The sequence below is a fragment of the Gracilinanus agilis genome, chromosome 2 (assembly GCF_016433145.1).
Source record: "Gracilinanus agilis isolate LMUSP501 chromosome 2, AgileGrace, whole genome shotgun sequence".
Lineage (NCBI taxonomy): Eukaryota > Metazoa > Chordata > Mammalia > Didelphimorphia > Didelphidae > Gracilinanus > Gracilinanus agilis.
In genome coordinates this window covers 243,103,591-243,122,010 of record NC_058131.1, presented here as the reverse complement: position 1 = coordinate 243,122,010, position 18,420 = coordinate 243,103,591, and the positions used below count along the sequence as shown (strand labels likewise).

At 40.7% G+C, this 18,420-nt stretch overlaps 1 protein-coding gene across 1 annotated transcript in view; it reads left to right on the top strand.

The window, feature by feature from the left end:
- PREX1 (phosphatidylinositol-3,4,5-trisphosphate dependent Rac exchange factor 1) overlaps window positions 1–18,420 on the top strand; it is a 230,217-nt gene that overhangs the window by 182,065 nt on the left and 29,732 nt on the right. Inside the window, exons 18-22 of the mRNA XM_044663811.1 lie at window positions 5,031–5,179; window positions 7,769–7,854; window positions 8,731–8,867; window positions 13,076–13,211; window positions 16,361–16,548. Of these exons, the coding sequence (XP_044519746.1) occupies window positions 5,031–5,179; window positions 7,769–7,854; window positions 8,731–8,867; window positions 13,076–13,211; window positions 16,361–16,548 (696 nt within the window). The remainder of the gene's footprint in view (window positions 1–5,030; window positions 5,180–7,768; window positions 7,855–8,730; window positions 8,868–13,075; window positions 13,212–16,360; window positions 16,549–18,420) is intronic.

Sequence of the window (18,420 nt, the reverse complement as noted above, 5' to 3'; positions counted from 1 at the left end):
TTAATTCACTAGTTCTTTTACTTTCGATTTTATTAATTTCTCCCTTGATTTTTAGTATTTCTAATTTAGTTTTCATCTGGGGACTTTTAACTTGCTCGCTTTCTAATTTTTTGAGTTGCATGCCCAATTCATTAATCTCTGCCCTCCTTAATTTGTTAATATATGCACTCAAGGATATAAATTTCCCCCTGAGTACTGCCTTGGCTGCATCCCACAGAGTTTGGTAGGATGTCTCATCATTGTCATTCTCTTCAATGAAATTGTTGATTGTTTCTATGATTTCTTCTTTGACTAATTGGTTTTGGAGAATCATATTATTTAATTTCCAATTAGTTTTTGATTTGCCTGTCCATGTGCCCTTACTAATTACTATTTTTATTGCATTATGATCTGAGAAGGTTACATTTATTATTTCTGCTCTTTTGCATTTGTTTGCAGTGTTTCTATGCCCTATCACATGGTCAATCTTTGTGAATGTACCATGTACAGCTGAAAAGAAGGTGTATTCCTTTTTGTCCCTATTCATTTTTCTCCACATATCAATTAAATCTAATTTTTCTAGGGCTTCATTCACCTCTCTTACCTCTTTCTTATTTATTTTTTGGTTTGATTTATCTAGATCTGAAAGAGGAATGTTTAGATCTCCCACTATTATGGTTTTACTATCTATTTCCTACTTGAGATCTGCCAGTTTCTCCTTTATGAATCTGGCTACTATGCCATTTGGTGCATACATATTGAGCAATGTTATTTCCTCATTGCCTATACTGCCTGTAATCAGGATGTAATGGCCTTCCCTGTCTTTTTTAATCATATCTATTTTTACTTTGGCTTTGTCAGAAATCACAATTGCCACTCCTGCCTTCTTTTTCTCATTTGACACCCAAAAGATTTTGCTCAAGCCCTTAACCTTAAACTTGTGTATGTCCACCCGCCTCATATGTGTTTCTTGTAGACAACATATGGTAGGATTTTGTTTTCTAATCCACTCTGCTATTTGCTTCCATTTTATGAGCGAGTTCATCCCATTCACATTCAGAGTTATAATTATCAGTTGTGCATTCGCTGACATTTTCGTATCCTCCCCTTTTCCTACCCCTTCTTTTTAAACTATTTCCTTTTAAACCAGTGGTTTGCTTTAAGCTGGTATCCCTTATCTCCTCCCTTGATTGACTTCCCTTTCTACCCCCTCCCTTATTATTCCACTCGTTTTATTTTTAAAGGCCTAATGAATTTCCTCCCCCTTCTTCTCCCCTCCCTTTTTTGACCTCCCCACTCCCCTGCTCCCCTTGGTTTATCCCTTCTGACTTTGTCAGTAGGGTTAGATAGAGTTTTATATCCCAAAGGATAATATAACTCTTCCCTCTCCGGGTTGATTACACTGAGAGTAAGGTTTAAATATTACCTCTTAATTCTCTCTTCCTCTCCTTCTTATAATAGTATTTGTCCCCTCCCCTTCCCATGTCCTCTTTGTGTGTAATAGAATATCCTATTTTTCTTATTCACTCAAGTTTCTCTTGGTGTCCCCTACTATTCACCCCCCTCTTTCCCACCCTCCATATCATCTTAGACCATTTAGTATTCCACCTTCTCCCTATGATTTATTCTTCTGATCACTATAATAGTGAATACTATAATATTGAATAGAGTTCACTACAGAGAATTATACATAGTATTTCTCCACATAGGAATACAGATAATTAGATCTTACTGAGGCCCTTAAAAAGGCAAATTTAAAAAATTATAAGTTTTCTTTCTTTCCCCTCTGTTTCTCATTTACCTTTTCATGTTTCTCTCGATTTTTGTGGTTGGATATCAAACTTTCCATTTAGTCCTGGTCTTTTCTGTGCAAATACTTGGAAATCTTCAATTTTGTTGAATGCCCATACTTTCCCCTGGAAGTATATAGTCAATTTTGATGGGTAGTTGATCCTTGGTTGAAGGCCCAGCTCTCTTGCCTTTCTCAATATCATATTCCAAGCTTTGCGGTCTTTTAGCATGAAGGCTGCCAGATCCTGTGTCATCCTGATTGGTGCTCCTTGATATTTGAATTGTCTTTTTCTGGCTTCTTGTAAGATTTTTTCTTTTACTTGGAAGCTCTTGAATTTGGCTATTATATTCCTGGGCGTTTTCTTTTCTGGGTCTGGTGTAGAGGGTGATCTATGGATCCTTTCAATGTCTATATTGCCCTCTTGTTGTAGAACTTCAGGGCAATTTTGCTGAATAATTTCTTTTAGTATGGGGTCCAAATTTCTATTAATTTCTGGTTTTTCAGGGAGTCCAATGATTTTCAAATTGTCTCTTCTAGACCAGTTTTCTTGGTCTATCAGTTTCTCATTGAGATATTTCATGTTTCCTTCTATTTTTTTCAGTCTTTTGACTTTGTTTTATTTGTTCTTGCTGTCTTGAGAGATCATTAGCTTCTAATTGCTCAATTCTAGCCTTTAGGGACTGGTTTTCCTTTTCAATCTGGTCATTTCTGGTCTTCAGTTGACTTGCCTCACTTTCCAATTGTGAAATTCAACTGTTATTTTCTTGCCTGATTTCCTTTTGAGCTATTTCCCATTTCTCTAGCCAAATCTTTTCCAACTTTCTTGTCATCTCAGATTTGAACTCTTCAAGAGCTTGTGACCACTTTTCATTATTTTGGGAGGGTCCGGATGTGATTGCTTGTTTTTTCTCCTCTTCTGTTTGCTTGGTTGTCTGGATTTTCTCTGTATAAAAGTTGTGGAGTGTTAAAGATTTCTTCTTCTTGTTGTTGTTAATCTTTCTCTTTTGGCCTTCCTGATTCTGGGTTGCCATTGTTAGCCCAGCCCGTTCTCAGCTTTATCCTCACGCTCAGGGTCTGTCTGCACTCAGGGTCTGTCTGCGTTCTTTCGGCTCCTGAGGTCTCAGGTCTGGTTGTTTTCAAGGTCAAGCCCCCTGGTGGACCTCCTTGGTTGATCCTCTGCCAGAGGTTCCTTTACAGGTCTCAGGGCACTGCTTCCACAGTCGTATACCCGTCTGCCCTGGTTCCCCACTTAGGGTTTCAGAGCCTTCGCTCACGCCTGTGTCTGTCTCTGCCTGCGCCTGTGCTCCGTTTCCACACTCAAAGTCCGTGTGCATTCTTTAGCCTTTTGGGGTCCTAAGTCTTGCTGCTCTCATGAACAGGCCCTGGAGCTGCCAATGACTCAATGGGTGCCCCAAACTTGCTCTATTTCTTTTGAGCTGGCTTTGGCGTTGTAGGTGGTGTGTGTGTGTGGGAGGGGTGCTCAGCCCGAGATTTAGTGAGAGCTGTTTCACCACTTTATAGCATGGAAATGCCCCGATTCCACATACCTTCCATGCTGTGCCCTGTTGTGGGGTCCCTCTGTTCGTCTGGACTTGTTTTTATGTCCCCTTGAGGAGTCCTGTATGTTTCGGTTAGGAGAGGTTAAGGGCTGCTTTTTACTCTGCCACCATCTTAACCCAGAAGCCTTCCCTTCTAATTTTAAGTATAGTTATTTAGTTTGTGCTAAATTTAGGATAAGGACAGAGTCTAGACTTGGAATTTCCTTTATAAACTCTCAGTGCGACTTAGCACTTAAATTTCCTCTGTGATAATCAAAATTCCCATGAGCCACATGTTATCTGGTTCAGACTGCGTTTGTCACCATTTTGACATTTCTGACCTATGGCACTGAGATGATAAACCCTATTAGAGTCACACAGCCAGCATGTGTCAAGGGCAGGAGTTAAGCTCAGAGCTTCCTATATCCATAAGCCCAGTTCTCTCTAGACTACACCTTTCTACCTTTCTTTTCAATTTGTTGCCATTAAAACTGCCCATATTATGTCTGGTCAATTTTACACCTTCTTTGGTCAAGAACTCTTCCCCTATGTCTCCTTCCTAGCTCCCAACCTGCTTATAATATGAATCTACTTATGTCCTGAATCCGTGGAGTTTATTGTGACATGTGGTATGAGATAACTGTTTAAACCTAATTTCTGCCAGACTAATTTCCAATTTTCTCAGCAAAAATCTATACCATATTGTTTTTTTTTTAACATTTATTAATATTCATTTTTAACTATACCATATTGTTTTAATGTTAAGATCTGTTATTGCCAGGCTCCCCTACTTTCCAGTCCCCCCAACATCTCTTCTGAGATTCTTGACCTTTTGTTTCTCCAGATGAATTTCCCCTAGCTCTGAACCAGCTCAGCTAAAAGGGCATTCTGAGAAGCCCTCTTTCTGCTTCTCTCTGAGAAATAGCTGGGTCTGGGAAACTGCTAAAGAAGGAGGTCATGTTGGGGAAATGGGTCACCATGACCATCACCATTCCAACCATGTCCTTTTTTTTTTGATTATATGCTCTCAGGGAGGGGAAGAAGAAGGGAGGGACCAGTCACTGCTACTCTTCTCTTTAACCCGTCCACCCAACCTAACTGGTCTTATTAAAAGGCTGAAGAGCACCATATGTGAAATTAGAAACTACTTTTTACTGTACCTCTAGGGTCCTGGGGAAATCAGTTAATACAATGGAAATTCTTCATATTGCAAGGCAAAATTGTGATAATCAAAGTCAGCATTAAGTAGTAGAGAGGAATGAATTTACAGTCAGAAGACCTGGGTTCATATTATGGCTCTGCTATTTACTGCTTTTGTGACCTTGGTTATATCAATTTATCTCCCTTGGCCTCAGTTTTCTACTAGATGTTCTCTTTCCAACTCTGAATCTGTGAGCCTGTGATTTACTTCTGACCTCACAGACTTGTGGAGATCAAAGGCAGCAATGGGTAGTGGAAGGAGCAAAGAATATAGAATTAGAAGACTCAAATTTTGGCTTTGCTGCCTATTTGGAAAAGTCATTTCTCCCCTCTTGTCCTCACTTTCCCTCCTCGTAAGATGATGGAAATGACACTTATTCAACGCCCTGCATAACATTGTTATGAAGCAAGTATTTTGGAGACCTTAAACAATATAAAAATGTGAGCAGTCATGATTTTTCTTCATGACACATATGAGTATCAGACTATAATTGGATTGTTATTTTCCCTGTACTCCATAGATGGCTGGCTTGCAAGTGGGAAGGAAGATCTATTCCATCAATGAAGACCTTGTATTTCTACGACCTTTTTCAGAGGTGGAGGCCATCCTCAACCAGTCATTCTGTTCTCGTCGGCCCCTGCGCCTCCTTGTGGCCAGCAAGGCCAAAGAGTAAGTGTCCATACCTTCTGGGTGATGCTCTCTGCCAATGTGATGACATTCTGGAATCTTGACTAAATGGAAGATTTGGGGAATGGAGATTCTGATGATGATGATATAATGTAATATAATGCAACATCACATCACAACAGAACATATAGCATAACATAGCAGTATAACATAAAGGTATGATGTAATGTTATATGATATACTCTAAAGTGAAATATTTTATGTACTTCTTTTGCACTCTGTGGTTTACTGAGTAATTTTGTACTCGTTGTACATTTAATCCTCACAATAGTTCTGTGGGTTAGGTGGGATAAGTATGATTTATCCCAATTTGATAGATGGGGATAACTGGATTTTTTAAAAAATTGAGATGATTTTTATTGATATTTTATAATAATTTTTGTAGTGCATTGAGTACACAACAAATGCAATTTCAAAAATAATCTAGTAAAAGCCTTCTGGTTGCAACAAAATTAGAAAAATTAGGGAGTGAACCAGGTATCCTTAGAGAGTGAAGGCAACAGCTGGTATGATGACCTTGCAATTATGCAGCAAGGCAGAAAGGGATATTTCTTGACAATGTGACAAGAATCCTACTTTTGCCTAGTATATCCTTAATTTTAATTCCTTAATTAGTAGCATATTATGCTACTAGCATCAGATCTTGAACTGAGGCTTAGAGAATTGCCAGTAGTATAGAGTTGGAATTTGAATCCAAGTCCCCGACTCCAAAATCCAGTACTCTTTCTATGACACTATGTATGGACTGTGCTGGTTACCTGAGGAACAGAACTCATGTCTCTTTTTTGTTTCACTTCTTGTTAAAAAAAACTCAAACAAACAACAAAGAAAAGCACCAAAAACTAAACATTTCTCAAATGTTTGTCTCTATCTTTCTGCCTCAGTAAACAGGATCTGGTAAATGTACTTGCTATTAAAATACAATGTAAGAGGGACCTCTGTGTGGGATTTCAGATACCTTATTAACTTGTGTGATTGGCGGCAAATGCTATTTTTTATGTTTAAGTTTAGGAAGTCAGCTAAGGTCTCTTATAGCTTTTTAAAGTTTTGTGAGATACACACACATATATGCATGCTTTATGCCTTTTTTCACACATACCTTTATTTATACAAACACACATATATACAGCTAAATATGTCAGAGATTCTAGGGCACCAACAGTCATTGTTACAAAGGTCTTTGTAGGTTATAAAATGGAGACAGAGGGGCATGTTCAAGATTGGGTTGGATAGGGACAGAGTCAAGATCATTCCCTGGATGTTTTATGCTATCCCACTTGTGCTATTTAATACAGTTATGATTCTGAGATGGTAAATGTTTAACAACCAGCTCTTCGAAAAAACCCAAACTATACCTAGTTATATATTAGACAGAGTTTTAAAAAAAAATATTGCCAGCATGAAGAATATGTAGTACACAATTTACAAATAATAATAAAATATACAGTACTCTGTATTGCAAATTCCATCTTCATTCTTGATTCCAACAGAATTAAAATTTAAAAAAAAAACACAAAACAACTCTTGGTTTTTTTGTAGCCAACCTGTAGAACTTTACTTATTTGTCAGTGACATGAGAAACTTCTTTGTTGAAGTCGAAAATAGATTTCAAATACTGTTTTCTCCAAATAAGTTTTCTCTATGACTTTTTTAAGACTACACCAGAGGTTGGCAAATTGCTGCTGTGGTAAGAATTGGTTTTTATAATTGAAAATAAAATTTTATGCAGAATTTAGTATAGACATAGGTAGCTGCTGTGTTTTGGCCCTGGGACAGTGCTGACCTCTAGTCTGGACAATCAAGATAAAAATAAAATCAAGCCCTGATTTGTATTGTCTATTGCATCTATGTTTTTACTATCTCTCCACCATACAGATGCAATAGATATAAATGACCTTGAGTGTATGGATGACATTATAATTATTAGGAATTGACAATTTTGAATATTTATTACCTTTATTTTTAATACTTTTCATTTTAAGTTTATGTAACTTAATTTTTCATAATGACTATATTTAATTAGTGGGTTGCAAAATTGAGAAAATGTAGCAATTTTTGAGTTTTTGAGCTGATAGGGTCTTGCTCTGAGACCACATTGCCTTGGACATATCATTTCATACTCTGGACTTCAGTTTATCTGTAACATTTGTGTTTGTGTATGCAGTGGTGCTGTGGGCGGGGGGGGGGGGGAGGGTTTGCCCAGTTGATCTTTCTTTTCCCTTGATCTGCTTCTCTTTGATATTGGACTTAAGGTTAAGAAAATGAATTTGGTTATTTTGGGGTTTGAGTTGATAAATATTTATTGATTATCTACCATGGATTTGGTACTAAGAATGTTAAAAGGAAGAAGACAATTCTCTCCTCTTTAGTCTTGTCATTTGTGAGCTTCCAGTGTTGTAGGGATATAGGATGGGCCCATAGCTATTTATAACACAAGAAGGACATAACAAGGACAATAAGGTCTTTACGGGGAAGTAGTTAATCCCTGGCCAGGACCAGAGGTTTGTGAGCTGGCTCTGAGTATTGTGTGGTGTGACTAATCGCTCTTTTTCCCTTCCATTTTTTCCTTAGAATCATCAAAGTACCTGATCATCCTGAAACCCTTTGCTTCCAGATTCGGGGAGCTTCCCCACCTTATGTCCATGCTGTGGGAAGAGGTGAGCCAAGGAGTGACTTGGAGAGAGTGGTTCAGCTGTACATGGAGGCAGTACTGCTTGCCACCAGCTCGGTGTGGTAGATTTTGAGGGACTTAACCGTTACCTCCTTTGGAGTCAGGTGCTACAATGGATATAGTAATGGGCCTAGAGTCAGGAAGACTGAAATTCAGCATCAGACACTTATTAGCCGTCTGTCCCTGGGCAAGTCACTTAAACTCTGCCACAGTTTGCTTAACTGTAAAATGGAGACATAACCCCTTCTTATAGGGTTTCTGTAAGTATCAAATGAGATATTTGTAAAGCATAGTCCCTGGTACCTAGGGGGCACTTAGTAAAGTTTCCTTTGTTCCTCCTTTGTCCTCTACTTTTCCATCTTTTAGGGTCCCATTTTACTTTTTAGACCCCCCCCCCACCGTTTCCTTTTAAGAATCCATATTTTCTAGGCAATGTGGTGTTTTTTTTTTGTTTTTTTTTTACATTTTTAAACCCTTAACTTCTGTGTATTGGCTCCTTGGTGGAAGAGTGATAAGGGTGGGCAGTGGGGGTCAAGTGACTTGCCCAGGGTCACACAGCTGGGAAGTGGCTGAGGCTGGATTTGAACCCAGGACCTCCTGTCTCTAGGTCTGACTCTCAATCCACTGAGCTACCCAGCTGCCCCAGCAATGTGGTTTTTGAGAAGACCTGGGTTCTGGATGTTTGGGGATCTATTTATTTAATTATTTATTTGTTTTTTAAGTGAGGGGTTTCAACTAGATTGTCTCTTTTCTAGTTTAAAATTCTGTGGTTTTTACCATCTTTCCAGCCAGTTCCCTTTCTGTTTTTCTTTTTGGGTTCTCTGTTCTTCCCTCTCTTTATCCATGCATGTCTATCTTGTAGGCTCAGAGGCTGCTGCAGTGGGACTGAATGCTGGCCAGTGCATTTTGAAAGTCAACGGGAACAACGTGGTGAATGAGAGCTTTGTAGATGTGTTGGACCACTTCCTGGCCTACCGAAGCCGGCCACAGGAGGCACTGGTAAGTGGATCTAAAAGATATTGGGGATCTGGAGGGACAAAGGGTTGCCACATTTCTTTGGTAATACTCAAAATGTGTCCTATAACACCTATTATAATAATAATAATACTTATAATACCTGACTTGCCCTGGTCATGAGGCTCTTCTCTAGGAAGGCCAAAGAGTCAGATTCCAAGCTGGAAAGGAAGTAGACAGTAAATGAAGAACCAGGATGGGTTTGTACCCTCCTGCCAGGGGCAGATGGAGATCTAAGGGCCAAGATAGGGATAAAGACATATTGCTAGGGCCAGGGAAGCTCAAGATTAGGATGCTAGAATGATGCGGATTTGAATAGCCAGGGAGTTGGATCATTTGTTTGACTCAACCTGATGCCCCCAAATGTGGAATTTCATAGTGGAACTTGCACTCACTGCCCTTGACTCATGCTGTTGTACTTGAATGGCTGTGGTTGGAGTCCATTAAATTTAAAATGTAGCTTCCAATTCAGCAGCCTCAGAGCTGGAAGAGAATTCAGTGGCCCTGTCTGAAAAAGAATTCCTTACACTACATTTCTGATCAATGTCCGTCCCAGCTTTACTTGAAACTCCAATGTGGTAGTAAAACACTTGTCCCATAAGCCATCTTTTTCACTACTAAATACATCTAATTGGGAATTTTTTCTCTGTGCCATCAAGCCTAAATTTGCCTTTTTTGCAGCTTGTACCTGTGTTCCTAGATTTGCTATCCATAGCCAAATAGAATTAATTCATTTTCTCTTCCATGCAACAATCCTTCAAATAACTCCAGTGTTGTCCTGTGTTTCTACCTCTTCCCCACCCTGTTCTCTAGATAGCCTCAATTCCTAAAGTTAACTTTCATCCAGCCCTGAATCTGAGCCCCTTCACTCTCTGGACTCTTTTTACTTATACTTTTCAGCTTAGGTCTTCCAAAAATGTTGTGCCCTAAATGACCACCACCCTCCAATGTTGTCTGGCCAGGCCAGAGCAGAACTCTCAACTCCTTGTTATTATTGTCAAGCTGCACCGTGCAGCCTAAGGTAATTGCATGCTGCTCCTTCGTACCCTTAACCCACTTGCAGGTTTTTTAGACATACTGCTGTCTAGACCTACCTCCTCCATGTTTGTACTATTGGTGAAACTGATTTCTAGTGTATAAATATAAGACTTTAGATTTGTCCTTATTAAATTCCATTTCACCAGTCTTTACTATGTTCTAGCATCTTGCTTGTTAATTTTTTTAAGCCCTCCTTACCTTCAGAATAGGTGTCTTCTGTCTAAGTTGTCTTGACTTGGCATGTTATTTAACTTTTAAAAAATAAACCCCTACCTTCTGTCTTAGAATATTGTATATATTCTGCATATCTAATTTTAAAATATTATTAATATATTATTTATGTTAAATATAAGTATATATTTTAAATCCTTACCCCTCATCTTAGAATTGACACTCAGTATCAGTTCTAATACAGAAGAGCAGGAAGGACTAGGCAGTTGGGCTTAAGTGACTTGCTCAGGGTCACACAGCTGAGTCCAGATTTGAAATTAGGTCCTTCTCCTGACTCTAGGCCTGGATTGAGCCACCTGATTGTCCCTAGTTTGTTGCCTTTTAATTATCCATCTTAGGAGTAAGACATGCCTGAACAATAACAATAAAAAAATGATGTCTGTCTTCCTTCCTTCCTTCCTTCCTTCCTTCCTTCCTTCCTTCCTTCCTCTCTTCCTCTCTTCCCCCCTCTCTCTTTCTCTCTCTCTCCCTCCCTTCCTCCTTTCCTTCCTTCCTTCTTCAGACTGAAACAACAACAAAAGTGTCCTGTTTCCTTTTGAATGTAACTTAGGAGTGCTAGGAAGAGCCAGAAAACTTCTAAAATGTGAAAGTGTCTTTTGCTCTTAACATGCCATAAAATGAGGTCTGCTCAGGCTCTTTGGATCAGGATGAGGCCCATCTGGACCCAATACAGATCCATCTATCCCCCTCTCTCCCAACCAGACTTTTGGGTAGCAGCTGTAGGAACTTCTTTCCTGAGAGCCTGGCCTCAGCCAAGTCTCTGAGGGTAATGTCCCTCCAGCTGAGCCTCCTCCACTCTTGAGGGTTCTTGAGCACCATGGGATTCACCATCTACTTTGAAACTCTTCCTCTCCAGATTGTCTTCTCTCCTCCCTGGCCTCCTCCTCTTGGCCCCCCCCCCCTTTAAAATTTCCTTTGTTTTCTTCATGAGGAAAGTGGAGCAAAATCTGTTCCCAGGCCCCATCTTCCCTGCTTTCCTCTCCCATCTCCCCACTCCAGTACATAAGTACTCTTGGCCGCCTGCCATTGATCAGAATGGGCCAGGGAGCCCTTGGCAGCATTTCTCTGTCATTTCTCTCCATTCTCCATTTTATGTGATCGCCACCTCATTCAGGACATTTTCCAGGTGAACAAACCAAGGTGCTAAATAGTCATGATAAGCAATCGACTTTTATTATCTATTGTTTAGAGAGCACTGTGTTTAATGCTGGGCTGCGGGGCAGGAAGACGGTTTCCATCATTCTTGTCCTTGGACCTAAAGGCTTAGCAGCAGATGATAATAGGATATTCATAATAAAATGGTCATCGTTGCAATAGAGTTTCAGAATAACAACAGTAAGTAATAGAATGATGAGCAGCAGAGTCACGAAGCTAGGATTAAAGACTCAGGATTAGAGTCTGACTTTCTTGACTCCTGTCTCTGGCCCTCTCTTCTGGCGTGACCCAGAAAGAAAAAGAATGATTCACACTCTCTCTCTTGGGTTGGGTACTTGAAGACTTGTGTTTCTGCTCATATGATGGTAGAGTTAGCAATAATAGCTAACTTATAGGACTTGAAACTTTGCAAAACATTTCACAGACATGTTGTCCTTACAGCCACCTTGTGAAGTATGTGCTATTATTATTTCCATTTTACATTTACTTGTCCAGGATCACAAAGTTAGTGGCTGAATCAGGATTCAAGTTTTCCTGATTTCAGGTCCATTGTCCTGTGGAGTTGCCTCAAATAAAAAATTGAAAATTTTTTTGAGGCCAAAGGAGGTAAATGACTTTGACAAGGCTACACAGATGATAAACAAAAGAGGGAGGATTTGAATGTAGGTCCTTTATTTAGCCATTATTTCAGCAGCCTACATGGCCTAAAGTCAAGAAAACTTGATGCTACTTTGTGTGACCCTAGGTAAGTCTCTTAACCTGTTTGCCACAGTTTGCTCATATGAAAAATGGGGATAATAATAGTACCTGTGTTCCAGGGTTATTGTGAGGACCCAATGAGATAATAATTGTAAATCATTATTTACACAGGCCTGACACATAGTGCCACATGAATGTTAGCTATTATTATTTCTACTTTACTACATTGCCTCATCTTTAGATTTCCTTCTTGGGTAAACTCTTCTGTGTATTGATTTTTTTCTTTTGTTAAATCAAGCTAGATCATAATCTCTGATATCCCGTCCTGTTTGGCCTGTTGTGAGGTCTGATTCCAATAGGAGATATTGAATTGCTATGAGAGGATCATAGGATGAAATGAAGAATTAAAGTGGGCATTTATTGAGTGCTTTAAAGTATACCAAACACTTTGCATATATTTTTTCATTTAATTTTTAATATAATTCTGTGAAGTTAGGGACCCCAGGTCCTTTTAGATGAGGAAACTGAAGTTGTGATTAAACAACTAGTTAGTGTTTAATTCAAGATTCAGATAAAATCTTTGCCTTAGCTCCAAGACCAGTGGATATAATCCTCCGGTTTGGAGTGGGTTAAGAATAATATTCCTGACTATGCTGAAGGAAGAGCCAGAGTTTGGGGGTCATTGCTAGAGGTGGTGACGAGGGCTCTGCTCTTTTCTTTTTTTCCCCCTGTTTTAGTATTTATTGTTAATATCTTAGTTTCTTTCTGTCTTAGTCACAACTCTAAGAGAGAAAGGCAAAGGCTGGACAAACAGGATTAAGTGACTTTCCCAGAGTCATTCAGCTGAGGACAGGCTGGAACCCAGGTCCTCCCAACACCAGACCTGGCACTCTATCTACTCTGCCACCTGGTTTCCCTTTCTGGCCAACATTTCAATTGGACGTGGACACCAGTAGACTAGAGGGCCACCGTTGCCTTCCAGTCTAGCTCCCCCTTCTGCCCTTGTTTTCACTGCTTTGCCTTTGAAGCGGTCAGGCTCTTCCCTAACTTGTTCTTTCTCCCCACCTCAGGGTCTTTACCAGTGGATCTATCGCACTCATGAGGATGCTGAAGAGGCTCGAGCCCAGCAGTGGGCCCCTGGCAGCTACCTCAATGGCAGCCTTGATGAGTCTGGGGGAGCCCTGGAAGGAGGCCAGGATGATGAAGGTAGTGGCAGGGGCTGGACTGGTGGGCAGAGGGAGGCTGGGTTGGAAGTCTAAATTTAAGCTCTCCTTCAGGAAAGGGAATATTGTATAGATGTGAAACTTCCCTTGAGGTCGATGTGTCTTGGAGGATCCTGCCCAATGTGGATGCCTGGTTTTTTGCTTTTGTTTTGTGTTTTTGGATGGTGTGTGGGGTTAGAGGTAGATTTTCCTAGGATCAGGAAACTCTGTGCCATGCTCTGTGTCTAGGGAGAGATAGCTTAAGAAAGAAGATTCAAAACAGAAAGGGCACATCTAGCTCTATCCTTTTTCATTGTACACATGAGGAAACTGAGGCCCTGAGAGGAAAAGCCTATGGTCAGAGAGCATTTAAATCCTGAAGTCAGGCTTCTTGATCCCCCATGTTATTCCTTCCCCTTCTCCCCATTTTTTAAATGATGAGGACTAGATTCAGATATTGGCCCTTTTTCCCATAGCTTTGTGGGACAAGTTGCCAAAATTAGTAGAATGTTTAGTGTTTAGAGGTGGGTCATTTAAATTGATTGCTTAAAGTGAATTCTAAGCCTCAAAGGAAGACCTGCTTGAGATTATAACTGAGTGGATGATTTGGAACCATTTTTTGAGGGTTGGGTCTACATTCATTCAAAAACAATAATTATCTTAGTTCACGTCAACCCTGCGAGGGAAGAGGTGCCAGTTTTATTTATCCCTGTTTCATAGATGAGGAAAATCATCTCTACAAGGCCAGAAAGGTTGCGTTTTGGCTAAGATCACCTAGCTCTTGAGGGTTAGAGCTACAGTTCAAACCATGGTCCCCTACCTCCATGTCTGCCACTCTCCCTAAAATCTCCAAACTACATTTCTCCCAGTGGTGAGAGCTCTTCCTTTTGCTTATAACGCTTCCCCCTGCTTTACTCACTGACTTGAGGCCTAGTGGAGAAGGAAGCTCTGATGTCATCTCTGGCAGGAGGCACCTAAACCCTCAGCTGCATGTCACCCGATGAGCCTAAGGGACAGGAAGGGGAGAGGCTTGGGGAAAGGGGGTGGGGGGAGGGCAGACTGTGCCAGGACAGCTGGGCTCCATTTGACACGTGTCAGTGTCTGTGCCTACAGGCAACAATTTAGCTCTGTAGAAGGACCGTCCTCCTCCCGGAGGCCTTGGACTTTGTGCTCAGGGGCTGAGTAGTGGAAGTCCATCCTTCTGGGGCATCCTAGGAGAGGGTCTTAGGTTTCTTCTGCTTGTTGCCTTCTTATTAATCTAGTTTTTGGGTTATGCCAAGTGGAATGGGCAGAGCTGGAGTGGGTATAGAACTTGTTTTATGACAGGCAGCATTGGAGTTTTTCTTTTTTCTTTTTTTTCCCCAGAATGATATAGTAGAAAAGGCACTACACAGAAGTTCAGAAAGCCTTGGATTTGAATCCTGCTTTGATACTTATTAGTTATATGATCCTGGGGACTTGTTCTTTTTGTGGCCTCCATTTCCTCATCTGTAAAATATGGGATAAAATCTCCTTTGTTTTGAGAGTTTGTAGGAGCATATATAACCTCCATGATCCTGGATGCTGAAAATAAGGGATGAAAAAGCCATCTTTATGATTAATAGAGAGTACTGCATGTGGAGTAGTCTGAAGACTTTGATATACTTGTCTGTATGATCTTGGCTAAATCCAAATTGTTTTACCTACCTGGGGCCTATGTTTTTTCCTCCATAAAATGGGAATAATAGCATTCACACTGGGGCTGCTGTGAGGGAAATGCTATAGAAATGTGAGTTATTCCACTTCTCCCTGGCCTGTGGGAATGAGGCACAGGACAAAGGAGATGAAAAAAAATGGCACTTTGTAACATGTGACCATGAAATCAGTCACCTGAGGTGGAATTATAACTTTAGATTTATTCGGCTGGAAATCAAATAGGAACCAGATGGCTTTCAGGACCTTATGCTTGATCATAGCCCTTGGGATATGAATCATAACAGAGGACCTAGTGCAGACTTGCAAATAAATATGCCAGATTCATCACCCCCACACTTCCCCCACCTCAAATTATTCAACTTGGCTTAGGAGGGAGAAAAATGGTATAACCTGAACTTCCTCGTGCAGGAAGGCATTCCTGCTTGGGCCTTCCTGTTCATGACCTCACCTGGAGAATGGTTATTAATACATCTCGTAGAAGGTCTGACAACATGAATGCCGAAATATGACTTCCCTACCTCCCAGGCAGGCCCAAATTTTAACTCTAGCTTTGCTCTTGGAACCTTGGACTAGTCGCTTTACAACTCGGTTTACTCATCTGTAAAACAGGGCTGCAATAACCCCATGCCCTGCCCTGCCTGCCTTGCCGTATTATTGTGTGAAGGCCAGATGATATAACAGATGGGAAAAAGGCCTTGAAAACTTAGTCCAGTTCATCAAAGCATTTGATTCTATTGGCATGGGTACTTTCACAGAAGTAGATGGCAGTCTCTTCATTCTTCAGTGGAGAGGTTTATGTGTTTCTTTGGTTAAAAAAACACATCCTCTTATGCTTTTTTAATGAGATGCTCTGCTCTCAGCTGAATTAGTCCTTGGATGACAGACATAGTCTATTACTGGCCTTATAATCTAAGCCTGACCAGCTTGGTAGCACCTATCTAAACATGATCTTCATTGGCACAGCCTTCAAGACTAAGATTTTACTGGAGGCCTTTGAAAAATGCCAAATACCTTATCCTTGTGTGGAATAATTTCATTTTCCGTGTTTGTTTGGTTGTAAAGTTTACCAGAAATTCCTTGGATCGAATGACTTCATCTATGAAGTGGGTATGGTTTGGATGAGAAGGATGTTGTTTTGGGAAATGTTGAATGAAGCATTTAAGAATATCCGTAGGCAGAGCCTCCTTTCGCCCTGTAGAGAAAGTTAGTTTTTCCAGTAGGATGCGGAAGGGTAGCTTGGCATGGGAGAAAGTTATGATGGCCTTTATGAGGCTAGCCCATGAAGCCAGAGGACAGATGAGAGCCCAACAGGCACGTAACCCATTCCCCTTTTGGGGGCATTTCACCCTAAAATGGGATTCCAAACTGAGAGGTCACCATCATTATGTATAACATTTTCTCCAGGAATAGGACAGGATTTTTGACAGTTTCATTAATCCTTGTGTCTCTGGCTTCCAGATTTCTCTTTGCAGCCTATGGGTCCCCAGCTGCCCATCCCCGAGGGCAGCCCTTTGATCAACCTGACTGTGGAAAATGTCCACTTGGAGCATGGTGTGGTGTATGAATACGTCAGCACAGCTGGGATCAAGTGCTTTGTTCTAGAGAAGATCGTGGAACCCAAGGGCTGCTTTGCTCTCACTGCCAAGGTTTGGGATTTCTTGGGGTCTTCCAGACTCCTGTGAATGTTGAATCCTTTTAGCATTCTCTTACTCAGGTATACTGTCCAAAAAGGTATGGGAAAAGACCTCATAAAGTGTGATCAAAGTTGTAGTTTCTACACTCTATAGTACATTTTTTTTTAAAAAGAGACGAGACATAGACATTAGATTATTAAATTAGCAACAAATTAGAGATGAGACATACACATTAGATTTATTTAAAACCCACAGAGCCCCCTTGTGTACAGAGATCTTAAAATAAAAGCAGCATTGGACACGTATGTTCTATAGCACAAAATCATCATTGTTCAGATTGTTCATTGTTCTTTGTGCCCCCAAGTCCTTTGACACCTGATGTCATAATGGTCTTCTCCCAAACATAAATATAAACAAGAGCAAACACACACACACACACACACACACACACACACACACACACACACACACAGACCACTTCTGACATGACCTAATTTCATAGCCACCTTATCTGGCTCAGTTTGGGAACACCTGCCCGGAGGCCTTTGGTTCTCCCTCTTTTCTTTTATGGCCTATAGGCAGTCTTGGGTGAGAAAGTGAGGGACGGTTTTGGCAGCAGCTGCACACAGGGGATAGAATCCTATACCTCATATACTTAACTATAGCTGTTTAATTCTGGCACATTGTGGCTCAGTTTCTCCATCTGTCAGATGTTGGGGTTAGCCTCTGAAGATCTTTTTCAGCTCTAAGCTCCTGTAAGACTAATTTAAGCACTTTCACTCCTTGATTCTAAGTAAGAATTTGCCAGTTTCTCTCCCCTTTTGGGTCCCTGGAAATGGGGAATTTTTCTTACTCCATGATGACCAAAAGGCCCACAGTCATTGATTGCTATGTTTGGCATTAAAGAGGAAGATAAGAAGGTTATTGGGATTTGAATTGAAATCTAGAAGAATGGGTAGAACTTGAAAAGATGGAGAAGGATAAAAACCATGAATGAAGTCACAGAAGCAGGAAAACCATACTCTGGGACACTGAGGAGCCAGTAAAAGGTTCAGTAGTAACAGTGAAGTAGTAATTGTGTGGTGCAGAGAACCTTGGGGAAGGAGTGAGAAAACCCAAGCTTGAGTCTTTGGACTCTTAGCTTCGTTACGTGCTCTATGACCTCCCATTGGGTCAGTCATTTCTCCCTTGGACCCTGTGAAATGAAAGGGTTTGACCAGATCAGTGCTTGTCAAAGGATTTGCTAGAAATGTAAAAGCAAAGTTTGCATAATTTTGTTGAGCATAAGTTTTACATTATTTGCCAGTAGTCTGGCATATTGGATACCTGGTTGTCCTAGGATGCCAGGAAGATCCCCATTCCAGTCCCATTGTCTGAGTGATCCTGGACCATCTTTCAGCTCTCTCGGGTATTCTTTGAGAATATTGATTGTAGAAAAGACTAATGCAGAAAACTGCATTGGTTATGGAAGTTTCCTCACCCAGGAGTTTGTGCTACTAGTGATATCACAGGTCACCCCAATCTTTTATTCTACAAGCTAGAGGAAAAAAGAAAAGATAACAGAAGAAACCAGCTTGCCTATTATACTTGGGTACTAACCTCAAAACAGCAGATCTGAGACTTCCACAGAACTCAGCCAAAATGACTGCAATCATTTAATTGCACATGTACAAGTCTCCTGACTCCTTCCTAGGCGGTGCAGTGTGGTGGGCTTGGAGTCAGGGACATCTAAGTTCAAATCTATCCTGAGACCTTACTGGCTGTGTGACCTTGGATAAGTCATTTAACACTGTTTCCCTTTAAAAAGAAAGAAAGAAAGAAAAAAGTGGGGAGGGAGGAGTGAAGGAAGGAAGGAAGGAAGGAACGAACGAACGAACAGGGGGT